The sequence below is a fragment of the Sphaerodactylus townsendi genome, linkage group LG01, assembly GCF_021028975.2.
Source record: "Sphaerodactylus townsendi isolate TG3544 linkage group LG01, MPM_Stown_v2.3, whole genome shotgun sequence".
Classification (NCBI taxonomy): Eukaryota; Metazoa; Chordata; class Lepidosauria; order Squamata; family Sphaerodactylidae; genus Sphaerodactylus; species Sphaerodactylus townsendi.
The window spans coordinates 48,201,332-48,222,272 of NC_059425.1; the positions used below are offsets into that span (position 1 = coordinate 48,201,332).

Genomic DNA, 20,941 nt, shown 5'->3' on the forward strand with positions numbered 1-20,941 from the left:
CTATGCTTTAAAGTCTCCATATAGGATTGTCATGCCACAGCTGGCAACACCCAGGACAAAATGGTGTGCGTGTGTATGAGCAAGTGAGAGAAAAAGAGAGAGAGAGAGAGGGGTGCACCAACATCATGCCAGAGCATTTATATCACTTCTAGTAAAAAATGGAAGTGATATAATGGCTGTCCTAGCATTTTTGTAAAACCTCTACAACAAACTGTATGGCAAAATGCCAGCATAACCATTATGTTCACTTTCAGTTTTTTACCAGAAGTGATATACGTTCTTTGGTACCATGTATCACTTCCCTGAAAACATTCCTTCCCCCCGTCCCACATCCCATTTCTTCCCACCAGTTCCTGATCTGATGTCAGGCAACAAAATGGGATATTAGGAAGCTTCCTGCTATAACAAGTGGCCTAGTATCCCTCTCTACTTCCCACCCACCATCCAATCTACCTTTTTGTGTCCTCCCCCAACTTCAGCTTTCCATCTCTTTTCTCCTGCTGCAGCCCGTCCCAAGGAAATTTCTGACTGAGTTGCACAGTGCTAGTCACTTGTCAGGACTGGGCCCAATTGCAAGGCATTACTAGAAACCTGCAAGGATGTACTGGGGGCACCTTATTTTCCTATGTATCTCCCTGCCCATGCTAATGTTTCTTTCTCTTCTGACAGCTCCCATATCCTCAACTTTTCATGCTTCCTTTTGTCCTACCTACCAAGTAATCTTCTTTTCATCAACTTTCCCCCCCTCTTCAGCTATATTTATTATTTACATGTTTCATGTATACCTTGTCTTTTGCCACAGTTGGAACCCAAAACAGCTGACATCATTCTCCTCTCCTCTGTTTTATACTAACAGTAACCCTGTGAAGTAGATTAGGCTGAATGTGTACCTAGTGAGGTTCCATGGCAGAGTAGTGATTTGAAAATCCTAATCTGAAACTTTGATCACTATACTGGCTTTCATGGGGGGTTGTGGTGAACAGTAGCAAGCAGCCATACCTGGGTGAGTCATGCAAGTTGCCTGGTATCAGGTTACTCAGTGGATGCTAACAGGTCACAACAAGTCCTCTGTCAGCAATCAAAACAGCCCTGGAAAAGGCCCTGTCCTTCCTGCCTTTACTGACAGTAACCATGGCTTGAAGGCTGAGGACATTGTTGTGGTTAATTGTCAAACACCACAATGGCCACTGAGAAGACTTTTGGATTTTAAAGTTATAGGCACTATTTCTATTATTTTGAGGGTTAAACCTCTATTTATTTATTTATTTATTTATTTATTTATTTATTTATTTATTTACGTACGTACGTACGTACGTACGTATGTAATTATTTATGTAATTATTAGACTTCAGATATTTCTGCAAACGTTGGGCTTCTTTCAGGTTTGTAGAAAGATCTATCCCATCTCTTTATGTTTTCAGTTTTGGGATTTAAGTATCGACAGATTTGGCCATGTTGAACGTCATATTGATGCTGCTATTGCATGCTTACTTCCTGCTGCCCGCCATCTTCCTGGTCACGTGGGGGGCCAATTTTGACCAGATTAGTGGCGCCCGGGGACAGAGGGTACCCCCCGTCCCTAGGGCCATACATCTCTGCTGGGAGCTGTGGCAGGTGGGTCTGAGAGTAGAAAGGGTTTTGGGAATTCAGCCCATTCTAAGCAGTTCATTCTGCAGTTTCACTCAGATTTGCTCCTTTTCCCTCTCAACTCCCCAACTGCCTTCTCCCAACAGCTGTTCTTAACTGCTCCTTTTCAACTCTTTTCAAGATTCCATCCACTCCCATTGATCGCTATTAGGGAGAGGCAAAAGCTAGCCTGTCTGCCACAGAGGGAACTGAGGGGAAAACATAGGACCAGTTATTTGCAACCAGCATTGTGATCCAGGAGAGTTGCAAACTCAGAAGCTTACTTCAGATGTTCTAAAAAAATGCAATATGAATTACTCCTGCTTCCTATCTCTCATTGTTTCCTGATCGTGTGTGTGTGTGTGTGTGTGTGTGTTTTGGGGGGGGGGGTGCATGTTCAACCCCATGCATCAGGAGAATACATTTTTGCCAGGATGAGGTGGAATATCTGCATCTCCTTCCTTTGCATGAGAAGTGGCAAGGGTGCAAAGAATAAATTGCCCTTCTTCGGCTGATCGCTTCCTCAGAATGTCAAAAACTGAAAGAGCAGCAGCACAAGGAGGAGCACTTCCAGTAATCAGTGAAATCCTGTGATCAGTAAGGACCATTTTCTGTATTTTCCAAAATACACTTGCGTTTGGCAATGTACTCAAGGCAGACAGAGAAAACAAAATTGATTCACAAGTCAGTTATGGCCTGTGCTCTTAATCTGGTTCTCAGAGGTGCAGCTAATCTTTTTTTTAATCCCCCAATACCAGAAAAATGAAGAGTCTATATAGAGTTTTAAAAAATAGAGCCTATTCATGTTCAATAACCAATGGCCCTTCTTTGTCATGGTGTGGTCCTTTAAGGAGTGGGATAAAAAGGGCACTGGGAACCCAAAATGCACATAATAATCCTTATTGTCAGCTAAATCTTTCCACATTGCAAACCACATCATTAAAAAGTTTCTGCACCAGTAAGTCTGCTGCGACATTTATTTGTGAAAAAGAGCTGTACCGAACAAGCCCCCATATATGCGGAAAGCTGGTAATCAGCAACGCATCACACCCAGCTATTTTGAGCATTTGTCAGTGGGCCAACTAGGAATTTTAAAGTGATTTTAAAGCACCCAAGCTTTTGTTTACTTTACTGAGCATATAGAGACTTCTGGCACTGCAATAAAAAGGGAACTGTGGCCTATATGGGGTAGGATAGCTTTTTAAAGGGCTTTAAAAAGGGCTTAGACAGCTTTAAAAAGGGCTTGGACAGATTTATGGAGGAGAAGTCAATCTATGGCTACCAATCTTGATCCTCCTTGATCTGAGATTGCAAATGCCTTAGCAGACCAGGCACTCGGGAGCAACAGCCGCAGAAGGCCATTGCTTTCACATCCTGCATGTGAGGTCCCAAAGGCACCTGGTGGGCCACTGCGAGTAGCAGAGAGCTGGACTAGATGGACTCTGGTCTGATCCAGCTGGTTCTTTCTTATGTTCTTAAGTGGTAGGCATTTAGTAATTATATCAACAATGTTCAGCAAAATTATATTAATTTTCATATCAAAAGAATTTTCAAAATTCCTAGGCTTCAAGAATGCAGGTATACTCAAACTTAAAAAAACACAAAAACAGGTGAGAGAATAAGCTTCATTAGACTACTTGCATCGTAATTAATAAAACCCACATATTAACTTTTTAAAAAGTTATCAGTGGTCCCTTATGGAGATATCCAATGAGGTTTGTAACATGGCAGAATCTTTAAAATGGGCCATTGTCTGGGATCTTTGGGGTCTCATTCTCTGGAGACTGGAGTGGAGGTGCAAATTTAGACAACCAACAGACCAAGCTGCACTATTCCCCCACCCCATAAGTAATGTCCACATTCACAATGAAAACCAGGAAGACAGATTGTAGTTTTGTTCAAGTTTTATGCACTGTGTACCTTTGGGTCATTAAGTGGCCAGGATTCTCAGTTTTCATTTTTAAGAAGGAATTTCTTAGCTCTTCCTTGTTGATACATAAAAAGGGCAATGAGCAGGCAGGATTCTGCCCAATCATTTTGTAAGAAGCAAGCCACCTCTTATCTTCCAGAAAGCATACCCCACAAAGTAAGATAACACCCAAGCAAATATTATCAGTTTCATTTAAAGCACAGAAGATCAATATTTAGGATGTATAAGAAGAAAATATACACAATACAAAAATACAAATGCAAATTGAAAATTAACAGCCCCATCCAGAGGCTGAATCGGCCAGTAGAAGCGGTGCATAACCGCACCAGTAGATTTGCTCTCCCTAGGGCACTTGCCCTGCCACAGAGGTGAATACACCGGCATGCAGCTGTCACTGCCCTCCACAGCAGTGGGACGCAGTGCAGGATGCTGTGCCAGCATCCCTGCATCCCCACTGCCAGAGCAGCAGGGGTGGTCTTGGGGCATGTCTGGGGAAGGAGCTGACTTGGCTCCCTCCTGGCCATTCACCCTGCTGAATTGGCAGCCAAGACGGCTACCTTATGCTACCAACAAAGTGGCGTAAGTCTATTCAGCCTAGTGGGGGCTTTCTGGCAGGGGGGAGGCTTTTACCATTTTAAGCCTCCCCACGCCACTAGGAAGCCTCGCTGGACACAGTCGCTCAGTGTGACCATGGTGCCATGGACAACACCCAGCCCTTTGGATGGGGCTACCTGCCTTCGCAGTAACCCCCACTGTTAATGAAAGCCTTATGGTGAGTTCTGTTTGAAGTCCTGTACAGGCCAGCTCAGTTAAGGTCTTCTGGAACTTTCTCTATGGCTTAAACTGAAAAAGATGACTGATTACACTGTGTATAATAAGATGCTTCTGAATTCTGTGTCTCGGGTTGCTGAAAATATACAGCTGATCCTGGGTGAGCTAGCATATTCTATTGTGTAGGCCTTGGTGACTGGCTCGGGAACGCATCTTTTCCTGGAAGAGTTCTTCCCATTTACTGAAAACAATACCAGTTGTTTTTCAAAAAGCTATTGTTTTAAAGATCTTATTGATTTTTTCCAGAAAAAAATGGTAGAATGGTAGAAATCTAGAAAATGTTCAGCTAAGCATTACGACAGTGGCAAATCAGTTTTCTGTAGCATTGCATTGCATTGACTGAATAATTAAAAGTCACCTGAACATTAACATGCCACACACACACACACACACGGCCTTTATTGGCATCATACAGTAAAACAATTTGTAACCAAAAACGTTTTACAACCAGAATAACATAGTTACAACTCAAATAACCATCATTTAATATAAAAATCTCCCTTAGCAGATGTGCCAATAATATCCAACAGAAACTTGGCAACTAATTCAGAAAAATCCTGATTTGATCCATCCAGGAAATACTTTATCCTTTGATCATCTGTCATATCTACATTAAAAGATGTAAACAATGGTCGATACTTATACCTTAAGCATTCCCTATTTGGACAGTGAAACATGATATGCTCTAGTGTTTCTACTTGTATGCTGTTGCAAGGGCATAATCTTTCGATCTTTGGTATTTTTTGGAATCGACCCTCGAGTAGAGCAGATGGCAAAATATTGAATCTTGCTAAAGAGAATGCACGTCTCAATCTAAAATTAATCATATAAAGTAAATAATGAGACATACAACCCTTTGCTTCAACTAGTGATTGATTTAGAGGTGAGCAAGTTGAATTTGCTGCTATTAAAGATCTTTGATAATCCCATTCAAGGAATTTTTCTTTTAACAATTTTTTTGCCAATTATTATGAATGATCCCAAACTGTTTGAAACAATTCATTCTCTGCCACTCCTACATGGATATCTGCCTTTTAGTGACTTGCAGTGCTATCTGAAACAGTTATACCCTTCTAAGATCACTGACTTCAATGGCTGTAGAAGGGTGTAACTCTGTTTAGGATGGCATTGAAAATGGGCATACTGGAAAATCCAATGTTAATTTACTATAAAGTTTTTTTCTGTCCAGGCCAATTCCTCAGACTGCTCAACAAATGTTTGCTTTAATTGACAATCATATGGGGATGGCTCAGAAAAGTAACAGCTCTCCCTACATTAAAATAAACAAGTGCTTTATTTCCAATTGTATAGGCAAGCCTTTGTAAGCAAAAAAGCCCATTTTCAATTCACGGAAAAAAGTCTTGTCATGCAAATGTCTGGTACAATCCCAATTGCTGTTAATTAATTGTTTAATTATTTTAAAATGTTTTTTTGCTTACCATGGACTCACTGATCAGGAGTAGGAGGAGGGCCTCTTCTACGTTGTCTTTAGGGCTGTAGAGGCTGAAAGACAAACACGGGGTAGTGTTTGTTTTTTCACCAAAAGACAAAACAAAACAAAAACCAACTAAAGACCGAATAAGCAAGATGAAGAATTAGCTCATAGGGCACTCTTGTTAACACCATCACAGGACTAGTAACTTGAAACAGCTTATGCATGATTCATTTGTTATATAATAGCTTTTTTTTCAGACCTGGATCATTAAAAGCTGTGGAGAATATCTTATGAGGGAACAGGGCGGCTGATCACGTAGGGCAGCTGATGGCATCTTAACCAGATTAGTTGATCCATTTTTCCCCTTGGCAAAATGCCATGGAAAACTTTCACAGGTACAGTGAAGTTTTAACTGTGAATTTTTATTTAATAAGCAAATTTAAAAAAAAAACAAATTATGTGGACCAACAAAGATACACAGCCCAAAATCCAGCTATTATTTTAACTCTATCTGAACTGCATCCTCCTGTTCAGTTTTTTTTTTACTCTCAGACCCTATACATGCTGACCCTGCTTCACTTTCAAGATCTGACAAGACCAAACTAGCCTGGACCAGGACAGGAAAGAATATTACTCTTCAGAAATTCACCAGCAATAAATCCCATTGTGCAAAAAAATACAACGGGCCCTAGAAAACTAATTCTCCTAGTGCAAGAGACGTGGACAGGGCATGTCTACAGGATACACACACACATCCCAGCTTTGCAAAAGGGGGATGCAGCAGAGTGCCTGTGAAGATGGGGAGGCCATTGTGCAAAAAAATGCAGTGGGCTCTAGCAAGTGGGAACCTGAAATTGGGGACTAAGGAGGACATTACCCCCACCTTTTCTCTCCCTTCTTCTCTGTCTTTCACTCTCTATCCTATCACCCATTCTCTTAACCTTAGCTATTTTTGCCACACTACCCAACTCTCTTTCTGGCCCTCTACCCCAGCTCTGTTTTTAACTTTCTGCCCTGCTACCCCAGCTCTCTCTTTTTTTGTTTTTCTGATCTGCTACCCCAGCTCTCTTTTGGCTCCCTATCCCAGCTTTCTGGAGCAGCAGTGGCGCAGGAGGTTACGAGCTCGTGTATCTAATCTGGAGGAACCGGGTTTGATTCCCAGCTCTGCCGCCTGAGCTGTGGAGGCTTATCTGGGGAATTCAGATTAGCCTGTACACTCCCACACATGACAGCTGGATGACCTTGGGCTAGTCACAGCTTTTCGGAGCTCTCTCAGCTCCACCTACCTCACAGGGTGTTTGTTGTGTGGGGGGAAGGGCAAGGAGATTGTAAGCCCCTTTGAGTCTCCTGCAGGAGAGAAAGGGGGGATATAAATCCAAACTCCTCCTCCTCCTCCTCTTCCTCTTCTTCTTCTTCTTCTTCTTCTTCTTCTTCTTCTTCTTCTTCTTCTTCTTCTTCTTCTTCTTCTTCTTCTTCTTCTTCTTCTTCTTCTTCTTCATGCCCCACATCTCTGTCTGTCCACTTATTCCAGCTCTCTCCTTCTCTCTTCCCACCTCAACTCTCTATGTTTCTGTCACCTACCCCAACTTTGGTTGTCTTTTTCTGGCTACCTACCATAGCTCTCTCTTTCTCTTTCTGCCCCTACTCAAACTCTTTCTTTCTGTTTTTTCTGCCCTGCCCCACACCAGAACAATTCTAGGAAGTTGTGGTGGGTCTTCTGGGCTGTGGGGCCATGGTCTGGTGGATCTTGTTCCTAACGTTTCGCCTGCATCTGTGGCTGGCATCTTCAGAGGTGTATCACAGAGGGAAGTCTGTTACACACTGTGTCCAGTGAGAAGGGAATGTTTTAGTGGGGTATAAATTGTCATGTCCCCAGGTGGGGACCCAATCAGTAAGTGTTTGGGTGGAATTTGCTGTGCAAAGGTATGGTTGATAGTATAGTATTGCAGGTGGGATTTTTCAGTCCAGGGAGTGATTCACATTTGCATTCCCTGCAGCAGTAGCAGTATTGGTGAATGCAAATCCTGTGTTTGGGTGGAGTCCATTGCCCATGAACTTAGCATGCCCTTGGCCTTTGCTTCTGGTGTTTTTAAGTACTGGTAGCCAAGCTTTGTTAATTCTCAGAGTCTCTTCTTTCTTGTTGAAGTTGTCACTACTTATCTCAAGTATGGGATCCATACAGTAATAGATGCCCTCTTAATGTTTTGAACTGGATCTGATGGAAAGATGGTATATAAATGTATCAAATAAATAAACATTCTGAATTTCCATGACATCTTAGTAGGTCAATCAGTGATTGAAATGGGAGGACGTACTGGTGGCATGCATTGAATTGATGTCAGTTAGCATATATACTGGTAGCTTAGCTAGATTTTTTTTTTGCTCAAAGTGTTAATAGCTAAAAGAAGGAATAATACGCACTTATCTCCAGTGTGTAGCTGCAATCTTCTCCGCAGAGTAGTGCAAATGTAAGAGTTATCTTCTTTGTTCATTAACTCAGGGACAGGATCAGATAAGGGGCTCCAGTAACAATCTTCACTCAACGAATGAAGGAGAAGTTCTGCCAGTTGTTTGGCAGCTGCCTGGAAAATAATAGGGAGTGGGGGAAAACAAACAACACATTTACAAAACCCAAAAAGACCCTTTTACTCACGATTAAGAAATCTGTTTGACACCATGAGTCCCCACAATACATGATACACAACAGATGCATGGAGTTACTTTCTTTAATTCAGTTAGGGTTTCCACATACACCTGTTTTAACTGTTGTCACAGAAGCATGTTGAAGATGGTTCTTGTTCAAGTATCCCATGCAAAACAGTACTTACTAAGGATAAAAAGTAGACAAGATTTTGTGGCTTTATGATGAGTTCTCGTGCCTCTTCACATTTTTGTTCATGGCGAACAGAGTCATGTCACCTCCTACCTAACCCATTTAGCTGTAGATGCTGGGGGTTGAACTTGGACCTTTCAGAATACAGAGCAAATTTCTACCACTGAGGCAAAGCCCCTATATTTATTCACTCCTTGTAGTTTCCAGTCATCTTCTCTAAATCAATACAAGATGGCAGGTGGCTCTCTGAATTCTACCATCTTTCAGACACCTGGCCTCCCTGATCATTTCACCCACTATTATACCCGCTAGTGATGTTAATTAAAATGCTTTCATCTTTTCAATAAGTTGTAGTGCTTTTTTGGTTAAGAAACAACTAATAAATACATTAGATAGATATATAATATTTACATTTCCAGCACCGGAGAGATAAAGATGTAACTTGACCAGCTTATTAACAACAAATATTTAGCATTTATGTAAAATGTTAAAGAGTGTTCAAAGCAATACATTCACGTTATTACAGGGGACTGATGGAATACAGATGGACTTTGCGCATTCCCAGTCACGGTTAGATAAGGGCTCTCATGGGCAATCTTAGCCTGCCAGAGATTTATAATCTGTGCATGTATTGTTGTGCTGGGATGCTAATACTGCATGGGTTGGTAAGTCTAGCGGTCCTGTCTAAACAATAAGCTGCAGGGTAGTTGGGATCTTGTAGAGAGAAGTGGTAGGCAGAAGGCACTGTTCCATTCTGAACAGCTTCTATCCAAACCTAGTTGGAATCTGAGCTGGTAGAAAGCAGCTATTGAGAGCCTGAATAAGGAAAGTAGCAGGTGAAGGAAGATTTTACACCTTACCTGGTGTCCACTTTGCATAACGAAGATCTATAGTAGTATCTATAGTATCTATAGTAATAGATCTACTACTACCTCTGAAGAGTTGACTAACTGCCTGCCTAGGAAGGTATGAAGAAGCATGACCTTCCCCTTACCTTTCCTAAATCTGAGGCAGAGATTAACAGCAAAGTAGAATATATAGCTGTTTCCGACTGAAATGAGCATGGAAGCCCTTGTGCATGCTAAGAAGATTGACCTTGGGCTGGTCACATTCTCAGCCTAACCTGTCTCACAGGGTTGTTGTGAGGATAAAATGAAGAAGATGAGAATGTTACTTTGCATCCCCTTTGGGGAGAAAGGTGAAGGATTAATGAATGAGGTAAAATAAAATAATAAGTAAATCATGCCATGTATGCCTTCCATCTTCATTTTTGTTTCTTTGACTGATATTGTTGGGATCAAGGAAAGGACAAACACTACTCTGCATGGGTGTTTTCCCCATGGCCAATAAATCCTGGGATAAGGTGAAACATCCCAGTTTGGCCATGACTTCCGCATGGCTTCCAGGTCTAACTCAGGTCCATACACACACACACACACAAGATTTCCTTTATCCCGTGCCTTTAAAAAAATTATAAAATTGGCAGTTCTTTTTTTTTTTAAACCGCGCTGCTCCTGCTCCCATGCAAACACCAGACAGATTTATTTTTCCGGCCTCGCTGCCTGCAGCCAATCAGAACGTCGGAAAAGTGGGACAGTTCGTGCATGAGCGGCAATGTTGGCGAGGAAAATGAAAGGAAATCAGGGGCCATGCGTAATCACCTGGAGTTCTTTCTCCCGGCCTGAACTCGCTGATGGGCTGCCATGCGGAGGGAGAAACTGAGATAGAAACATCCCAGTATGTATGATCCTGGTTTTCCCCTGGTATATATTGGCCGTGGGGAAAACACCATAGAGTATTTTGGCTTTTTCTTTTCCTTAGACCAGTGATTCCCAAAGTGGGTGCCACCGCCCCCTGGTGGGTGCTGCAGCGATCCAGGGGGGCTATGATGGCCACAGGTAGAAACATTAATACATATATCTTTCTGTTTAGTTGCTATTAAAATTTTAAAAAATTAATTTCCAAGGGGCGCTAAGTAATATTTTTTCTGGAAAGGGGGTGGTAGGCCAAATAAGTTTGGGAACCACTGCCTTAGACCTTCACTCACAGATCTGGAAGCAAATATTAAGTATCTTGTCTCCTGCTCTCTCCTTTGCCACCTTGGTCTGCCCATTCCTATTCTTGAAAGGCATATCCAGATCATTGCATTATTTCTCCTTGGTTTTCCTTTGTTCTCCATTGAGGAGAATCAAACAAAAATTTTATTTCTATCTAATGCAGAGATTGTTTGAGAAAAATTGCACAAGAGGAATAATAATCTTCCAAGACCCTCGGCAGCTGAGCTGAAAGTCGTGGAGCTTTGAAGCAGATTTCTGAAGAAAGCTGCTAAATGTGGATTTGCATTTGCAATTGCACAGAAATATTGGCGTACAGGTTCTACCTCCTATGTTTCATTGCCTTTTGGCTCCTTTTTTCACATCTATTCTCACAGATATTAGTCAAATGAAGACATACTTCATGCATCTGATAAAGTAGACTCCAGTCCACAAAGATTTTAAGATATCATACTCCTTCCTCAAACAGATATTAAAATTTAGGTAAATTTTGTTAAAACTAGTGCTGTCTGATCTGGTAGATGTATAATTTAGAACAAATCTGGCATCAATTTAATGTTAATATGCATTGTAACCTATGAGGTATGCTTTATTGTATGCCAGTTACAGTTTTATCATGTATCATTTGTTATGGCTCATACAATAAAAATAACAATGACTACTAGTTTGAAACAGGGTAAGTTTATAGACTATTAGATTAGTGAGGCATGCCCACAATTTTCTAAGCACCTGTTTTTTCTGTTCCAAATAATATAATACTGAAACAAAACAGGAACTAAATCGTATCCTGAAAAAATGTAATCATAGCGAAGGTAAAAACAATGAATATCCGTTGTAAAGCAGCGACATACATAATAAAGACAACATATACTTTGGTATTATTGCTCTCTGTTTTGAGAGAGAGAGAGAAAGAGAGAGAGAGATTGACTCCCTAGAACAAGAACAGATGAAGCTGTTCATGTACAGTGTAGACTTAATTTTTCATTATGCATGTGCTGCGTAATTCTTATGCTACATCCCAGAATAAATACAGATGAACATGGGAGTTAAACCTCACATTTATCCAGGTACAGATCCCTAGTTTCATTTGTAAAGTGAACACACTTTGGTTCTTTCTTACAAACAGATGTATGTGCATTCACTGTAACAGGTAAACATGGCTTCAAAGTCAGATTATTCATCTATCACTAGTTGTTAGTACTAGTTGTTAGTACTAGTCCTGCATACATGACCCCTCCCTCTGCACAATGAGTGAATACAGAGGAAGAGAGAGTGGGCATCAATATGCTGGATCCATCTCACTTCTACACAACTGCCAGCTCATGAGGTCAGTTTCTATGCACAGAAGAAATGTCTGCACATATACTCCATCCAGTTCCAACATCCAGAAAGCAGTATTCTTGACCAAAGGAAGTGAGTATGCATGGGCACTATGCTGATGAGGTGTCTATCATGAAGAGGGTGGCAGGTGGAACATGCATGACTGTGCCTACTTTCTTTCCTTGGGCTTCTATTCTCATCAAGTCATGCATATTTGTCTAATCTGAATGGCAGCAGCTCTCCGAAGTCTTCAGTAAAAGTCTTTCACAACAAAGAGAACCTGATCTGTTTAGCTAGAGATCCTAAGACTGAACTCAGGACCTTCTGCATGCAAAGCAGATTCTTTACCGCTGAGCCATAGTTCCCCAAGAATGAATTGGAATACATTTTTTAAAAGATGTTGGAGGGTTTTTTTCCCAGTTTAGCTCATATTTGGACCAAATCAGATATGACAATGGACAACACAAGAGTATTTACATGTTCACATCTAAAGCAAGTGCTGTGGATCTTCTTTTAACAGTTGAAGAAATGCTTAGCACAGGTGCGTTGAATCTTTCCCCGTTTTGCACGGCACCCAGTCCCAACTCCACTGTTCTCCCCACTTTTCCCGATCCCATCATGTTTGCATAAATGAAACTGTAAATGGAGCAAAGCAAACTGTGGCCCAACTAGCTCAACATTATCTATCTTATTGGTAGCAAGGGTCACTGGCAGAGAAAGGTCTTCTTCGGCAATTGTTGTTTGGCTGGAGATACCAGGAACTGATCTGGGGACTTCTCATTCTGTATAAAATTCTGCATCAGGAAGAAAAAATTCTGCAACCTGTATATCAGTGGTTCTCAACCTGTGGGTCGGGACCCCTTTGGGGGTCAAACAACCTTTTCACAGGGGTCACCTAAGACTCTCTGCATCAGTGTTCTCCATCTGTAAAATGGATAAATGTTAGGGTTGGGGGTCACCACAACATGAGGAACTGTATTAAAGGGTTGCAGCATTAGGAAGGTTGAGAACCACTGCTGTCTATGTTATGCAAGTTAAACAAATATGCTTTTTCACTTTTCATAATTTATTTTTTTCCTTTTCTTCTTTTACTATTTTGCATCATTTGCTCTGGTTGTACAAGCCTTAGTAGGGAGGGTTTGGGGAAAAGAGGGGAAATGGGCATGGAACCTCTAACCCAAAATGGATCTATTTCAGATCACACTTCTGATGAGATTTGGGTTGATACAAAATAGATCCAGGAGGAAGAAGAATTCTTCAAAAATAATTTAAAACCTCCCTTACCCCTTTCAGATTCTACCTCCTCTTTACATTTAATATAATTTATTATTCTGTGACTCTACAGAAACACAACCTACACATAGGTCTATATATCTATCACAGTGTGACAGTCCCAAACCCAAAAAATGCAAGTTTACATGAGGCTGAGACAAGCCAGAAATAAATATATTTCATCTCTCAGTTTGAAAACTGCTCTCATCTGGATGACAAACTGATATTCACTTGAATCAAATTCCATTTGATTCCTTGTTAATCAGTAAGCTAATACAGAACTACAAGACAGATTTTTTTCCTCCTCAAACAAATAAGGCCACACTTACAATACAAGGCAAAGGTGGTTGTTTTTATGAAAGGACATATCTATGCCAAAAAAGAGAGATCCAAACACAATTATTTTCTTCCCCTCTCCCAAAAGAACAGCTATGACATCTCTCGATCAATCAGTCTTACCATTCTGAAGCTCTGAGTAGCTTTTGTTTCTGTGGTCCTTAATAAATCTCGGAGGTCTCTCATTCCTTTCACGATGTTGCTAAGGAAAAGGAAAAGGCAAGATATGTAAAGGCAAGATTGACTGGTTGGGAAACTGAAGAAAGAAGGAAGGAAAGAAAGAAAAAATCTCTGACACATAAAATACCTAATCATGCTCAAATTGGGTGAATGATAATGACGCTCTCAAGTTGGGCTAATGTAACGAGTCAATAAGACCTTTGAAATATAGATTCTGAGGAGCTTTTCTCCAGATGGTGTCCTATGAGAAGATCTCTGATGAACACAGGGACATTTGGAAGCTTTCCACTGATCCTATTTTTACATTAATACTGTTTCATCAAATGGCTGCATCATCACTAAGTAAGTGCCTTTGCATTTTACACCATGGCTTCACACATCTTTTTTGTATCAAGTACACTGTACGGATGCCAGGGATCCAGGGCCAATGGCAATTACTTGCTACATGGGAGATGCGAACAGCCATGTCAAATTAGGGAGGAAACTAGCAGCAACTGATGTTCACCTCATAACAGACATTGGTAGACTGGGGTCGTGGGAGGGGTGGGGGAGGGATTACTTTGCTAGCATCACATTTACATCAGGCCCATAATTGTTTACTCACAGCCCAGTCCAAACAGTGGAGGCAGCCAGGGACGGAAGTGTGGGGAGGGAGGTGTGGGGAGAGAGAAAGCAGTAAAAACCCTTTCCATCCCCCCTCTAGGAAGCTCTCCATTGGGGCCAATGGACTTACACCACCCAAAAGAGTACAAACCCATTATGGGAGCAGACTAATGTCGACTTCACCCTCATGCCCCAGCCTATCCCCCATCCCTTCCAGCCTTTGCAGCAGTGTGTCTGAGGGGTGCCCACCTGCCCTCGTATCTGGCCCTCAGTAGGTACATTTGCCCCTTGCACCAGCAGGGCAGGCACCCACGCAAGCATAAGCCTGCACTGACTCCATAGATAAGTCCCCATGTCTTAGATGGGGTTGCCCATTACCTAATCTTGACCATCTACCACGCATACTGTAGGAACACTCATTTAGGGCAGATAGTATTTAGGATGGGCAAAGATCTCTCTCTCTCTCTCTCTCTCTCTCTCTCACACACACACACACACACACACACACACACACACACACACACGAACATGCACACACACATTTCAGACCATAGTAGCTTTGTTAGGGGCAACTCTTCACTCTGGCTATTACAAGATATGAAAAAGTAACCATGACAAATACTTTTAAAGCGCACTGCATTTTGAAAGTTTAATCTTGAAAATGTTTGAAGCTTAGGCTTTGGAATCTTGCTGAGAGCTTTGTCCTTCACCCACAAAACCCAGATCTTGCTTCCCTCCCTCCCTCTTGAAACATTGGATTAACTTGTATTCTACAGTCATCTATACATTAAAAAGAGAGCTTTCAAAAGATTTCCTGGAAGTGTTGCAGGTCTCATTTTAGAATGCATCCATGCAGAATTAAAATGTGTGATCCCACATTATTTTTGTGGATCACCTGAAAATTACATCATAGTCTGGAACAAATCATCTATGTTAGCAGTACATCAGCTTGAAGAATTCCACATTCCACTCAGAATACACAGAAGCAACCATGCGGGTGGGAAGGATACATTTTAAAGGTATAACAGTTCAATACGTGTCAACATAAGAGCTAGTATTGACAAAATGCAGGTTACCAAAATGCCAGATGGAAAAAAAATGTTTTGCACCCCTTATGGAAAACCAGAATGGTTGGAGCTAGGACTGGCAGGTCTCCACTGGCTACTGGCATGGCAGGGAGAGGGGAGGTAGGGTTGCCAGATTTTGGTTGGGAAACTCCTACAGATTTGGGGGTAGGGAAGTCGGGGTAGCACAAGGACCTCAGTGGGGTACAGTGCCATACAGTCCAGTCTCCAAAGCATATATTTTCTCCAGGGGAACTGATTTCTGAAGTCAGCAGATGAGATGTAATTCCTGGGCATCCCCAGGTCCCACCTGGAGGTTGGCATCACTAGCTGTAGATTGCCACTTTTGGGAGATAGTTTCTACAGTTCAGGGGTTGCCACAGATTAATAGAATCCTATATAATTAATGGGGAACGTGAAACAAGTTTGCCCTAGGCTCAGAAAGTTATGCTTGGGTTCTCCTGAGAGACAGAAGAGTGAGTTCTGAATAAAACAAGTTCCTCTTATACACTGCTGAACATGATGAAAAACCCATCCCCCATTTAAAAAATTTAGGTATATAGTTTATTAAGAGTTCTACTTCTGCCCTCTTGTGGTAGATAAAACAAAAGTGCAAATCAGCCTATTGCTTATATATTGAAAAACAAAAATCCCCTGAAGTCTAATTTGAACTGACACAAAGGATAGCAGGATTGTGATTCTTCTAATTCAGGATCAGAAAATGACATTTCTGCTAAGCATCACACTGAAAAATACTAATGTCCACAGCTGAATACAATATGGGATCTTCTTCTGAGTATGAATGCATAGGATCCAGCTGCACATTATCCTAATGAGTTAGTTATATAGCAGAGGAGTCCAGTGCACCACGGAACTTCCGGATTGTTTTGATGACCTTTTAAAAGGAAAATACTTGAAAAAAGCTGAAGGAACCTATGTCAACACAATAAGCACTCATCTATATCCAAAAATATGCCCCTTCTGTTTGGCAGATTCTGCATGGACCAAAAACAGTGGTGTGAAAACAGTGTGAAAACAGTGTAAAATGGTTTAAAAGGGTGTAGAAGGGTTTACACCATTTTCACACCACTATTTTTGGCCCATGTGGAATCTGCCTTTGTGACTTCAACGTTTCTGTCATCCAGAATTTCCTTGGCTGATTCCACATACCCTCTTGCCAAAAATCCTTTCTAGAATACTTGTGCCACCTTTCTCTTTTTTCCTTCTCAGAACCTACTGCTTCCATGAATCCTTTGTCTTCATACCTTACTCCTCACCCACAACTACAAAAGACCTGAAGTATGTTCAATTGTGTTTGCCACCTCTATCATGCCTTTCCCTTTCCCATCTTCTCCCCATTCACGCCACACCACAATTAAAATTTATGGTGTAATCCAACCAAAGGTAACAACTTGTAAGTTCCACCAACTTGATCAGGCCAAAGTAAAACATGAATAACTGTCCCACAAAACACCATAGATCTAAGAGTGCTAAACTTTTAATCTAGATAATACCTTTTTATTTCACTCCCTCAAGGCATGGACCTTTTTGCTTACCTGCAAAACTCAGTTTATTCTGATGATGCTATATTATTAAAATAACCAGAGTAACTATAAAAACAATAATAATACATAGTTGTGCTTATATAAAACACACCGGCATCGAAGGAGAATTCAGCGACCCTAACTGGACCTAGACTATGAGATCAATAAGCAAACTGGCAGTTTTATATAAATGTGTGATGTCACAAAAGTTCAAAGATCCTTGAGCCTGGTTTGTGTACCACTTTCTTTCACACAACAGACCCACAAATCAGTGTTGCAAACCTCTTATCTAACTCTATATTAGTCATTTGGAATTTTCAACAAATTGTGTTCACTTACCCCCTTTTCAAATGAGCCACATAGGAGCTCTGTAGGGCTGCTTCCAAGAAGTAAGGAAGTTCAAAGTCCTGAGATGACACATGACTCCCTTTGATGCCTCTTGAATGTGTGTTGCTGAAGCTCTAGTAGCCAAGGGAGAAAAAGAGTCATTATTGCTACAGATCAATTTGGTTACAATTGTCTCCTATTTTTTTCTCATGAAAAGACAGAAGAAATGTCTAGTAACTGGGAAATGGGACAAGATCAGACAGTTGTGTTGAATCGTCCATTTTATTTCATCGCCTTGACCATTTTCTTGCTTTCTTCATAATTAGAGAAGATGCCTGTGTTTATCAGAAATGTTTCTCACACTTCTGGCTACAGGCTACAAGCTACAGCACAGCTCAGCCTGATCTGTGACCTATGAAGCCAAATGTAATGGCCCATCAGAGTCTCAGTTACATCCCATTTCGCTACCTGCCTAGGACTGTAAAAACCAGACTTGTTGAGCATCTGACTGGTACAATATAGGGCTGGTGGGCAGTGTTAAGTTTGGCACATCACAAGCTGGCAGGTTATACTACACAGTGACACATGTTTGTACGTCCTATTTATTGTGAGGAAATGTCCATCTGAATCTAAATAAATTAGAGGTAAAAAGAAACTTGAGGCAAATGGAACGTGGTACATTCTTCAAAAGGTACCATTACTTTTGGAATGCTGAATATTTTGAGTTCTGAAATACAGCACTGGAGGATACTTTTTAAGGAACACGGTTATATTGATTGCCTTAGAATGAATCAAGATTCAGTTTTAAAGCATCAATAATAGGACTTGACAGATTCAAGATTTTTATACTTTGTCTAAAATACCTAAATCCAATAACCACCATAATATGTTGATTTTTTCCCCCCGAATCCGCTAAGGCAAATTCACATTAGGGCAGCATGGGCCAAAAACAGCAGTGTCGAAATGGTGTGAAAATGGTGTGAAAGGATTTAAAACAGTGTAAAAGGGTTTACACCATTTTCACACCATTTTCACACCGCTGTTTTTGGCCCATGCGGAATCAGCCTAGGAGTGTTTCATTCAAATCTATACTATGCCATAAAGCTGATCTTGCACCAGTTGTCATCTATCAGCCTAAGCTTTTCCACAGGACCCTTGAAAGATTAAAATGGCAAAAACCAAGCATACTGAAGGAATTTGCTAAATCAGTAAAGGAAACGTGAACATGGGTGCATCTATATAGAAGTTTTTTTCTACTTCACTTCCCAATCTGCAGCATTATTGTTTGCGGCATTTGCATGAAGTCATCCTCTAATTGTTCCCTTTCCATGTTCTTACCACCTACAGCATGTTCCTTGTCAAACTTCCTTCACAATGATCTTTTTTGGAAAGAATACAGTTCTAGCAAGTTACCACACTGTTTGGATGGAAAGGTGTGCATTTTGAAGATCCTGCCCACATCAGTACCATTTTCCTTTCATCAGCTCCATAGGGCTGCCATTCTCCATGCCACACTACCAAAAGGCTTTGAGACGCCTTTAAAAAAAACTGGCAATTGCCACAGCACTACAACAGTACAGCAATTACCAGTTCTTTCAAAAGCTGTCAAAAAGCTCTCTCTTCATGCAGTGAGGGAAAGGCTGTAGGAAAATAATGGTTGATGGGGGAGAGGTGCAGAAAACTCCTAAGTGAGCACTGGCTGTTCCCAACATGGCTCAGCTGGGCAATGGGAGAAAATAGGGGGCAAGGGGGCAAATGCTAGAGATTGCCACCAATGCAGTGATGTCACTTCCAGTTATACCCCAAGTCATGTCATGGTGATGTTGGCACCACAGAGTTTGGGCAGAATGCTAGAGCATCTCCAGTGGTGTCATTATGTCCCTTCTAGTCTCATCAGAAGTGATGTTGTGGTTTCCGCAACATCAATATGTTGCCAGTGAGGAGGTTACCGCCATCTGTGAGTCTCCCACTGGTTGCTAGCCTCTGCATTTGCAAGAGCCATTAAAGCAAAATAGATAATGGTTGCTGCGTGGATGCAGGCATAGCAATAAGCTATTAACTGTGGGAGAGAAAAATTACATGGAAGTGAAGACTACAATATTTTTTTCTTCAATAGACACATTTGCAAGAACCCTGCAGTGACACCCCCCACCTTGCAAACTTCAGGAAGTACCAAGGGGCATTTCAAGCAAGTTTCCATTTACCTTCTCAAGTTCTTGCAAGTACACTTGAGCTATCACACATGCCTTTTCAAAACAAGCCATGATTTCCTCCTCCCTTTCTGACAGCCGGGCCCGGGAAGCAACAGAATTGGGACAGCGTTCTAGGGACAATCCTGTGAGAAGAGCAACAGCAACATATCAAAGCCAAACTAAAAAGAACAACCAAGTCCATTCCAATGTACCACATTATATTACCTCCATCTGTCCTTCCCATAGTAGATACATGTGTGTGAGGGAAACAGAGAGACAGAGAATGTCTCTCACACATACCCCAGAGCTTCTCAGGCTGCCCACACAAGACCCTACCTATTAATTCTTCCTTCCCTTACCCCCTTTCCTGAAACTTCAGCTAAAGTATATTCCTTCTACTGCCCGATGATTATTATTGTAGAATCTTCTGTTCCCAACAGGAGGGTCACATTAATTCTGCTTTTGTAATGACCCTGCACATTGTTTCTAGTTCTTAAGCCTAGGAAGATAGGTTTGAAAGCATAAGGAGAACATCTAGTGTCATCTCAGAACTTAAAGGGATCTATGTTGGATTTCTGGAGGTCAGGCAGTGAGGCTGCAGTACTCTGAAATCTACTCCAGGATTAGCAGAGCAAAACATTGTGGAAAATAAAAATAAATAAAAATAATTTTTGACTGAAACTTCTTTGGGATGGAGATTTGTCTTTTGTACATATTACTGTGCCAAATAGGCTGTCTATTGGTGCCATTTTGAGAATAACATCATTCAAACACGCAAAATTTATCCTGATCTGATTTTTTTTTGGCATATTCCTGGTACATAATGTAGATTGCAGAATGTTGGAGTTATTTAGAAATGCAGGACAGACCCATTCTCTCATCACTACTCCATGTCTAACCAACAAACAGCTCAATTGGGTGCTGTGTGGTTTCCGGGCTGTATGGCCGTGTTCTAGCAGCATTCTCTCCTGACATTTCGCCTGCATCTGTGGCAGGCATCTTCAGAGGATCAGATCCTCTGAAGATGCCAGCCACAGATACTGAAAGCAGCATCAGGAAAGAATGCTACTAGGCTGACCATACCTGTTCAGCACAGCACTAAGTGGGTTCTGGCCTTGAAAGCCTTCGACAATACATTAAACAGCTCAATAATCATCCCTTCTAGCACTTCTTTTGCCTGCTAGCAGCTATCAGTCTCTTACCCATGTGCTTCCTTCTCCCCTCCCCTGCTTTCGCACACCCTACAGAAGTGGGGTCAGAAAGGAAAAGATTTATTGCTCTTGCACCAAAGGCTGACTTCTACAAAGTACAGCTGCCAGATGCAGCCAGTGACGATTCACATAGGCAATCATTTCTGAATGCCACACACACACAAATCGTAACTAGACTCCCAC

At 41.4% G+C, this 20,941-nt stretch overlaps 1 protein-coding gene across 1 annotated transcript in view; it reads right to left on the reverse strand.

Annotated features, from left to right (window-relative positions):
- TTC7A (tetratricopeptide repeat domain 7A) overlaps positions 1 to 20,941 on the reverse strand; it is a 197,949-nt gene that overhangs the window by 157,048 nt on the left and 19,960 nt on the right. Inside the window, exons 4-8 of the mRNA XM_048504819.1 lie at positions 19,560 to 19,690; positions 17,368 to 17,489; positions 13,761 to 13,839; positions 8,244 to 8,404; positions 5,827 to 5,890 (exon numbers count right to left, since the gene is read on the reverse strand). Coding sequence (XP_048360776.1) covers positions 5,827 to 5,890; positions 8,244 to 8,404; positions 13,761 to 13,839; positions 17,368 to 17,489; positions 19,560 to 19,690 — 557 coding nt within the window. The remainder of the gene's footprint in view (positions 1 to 5,826; positions 5,891 to 8,243; positions 8,405 to 13,760; positions 13,840 to 17,367; positions 17,490 to 19,559; positions 19,691 to 20,941) is intronic.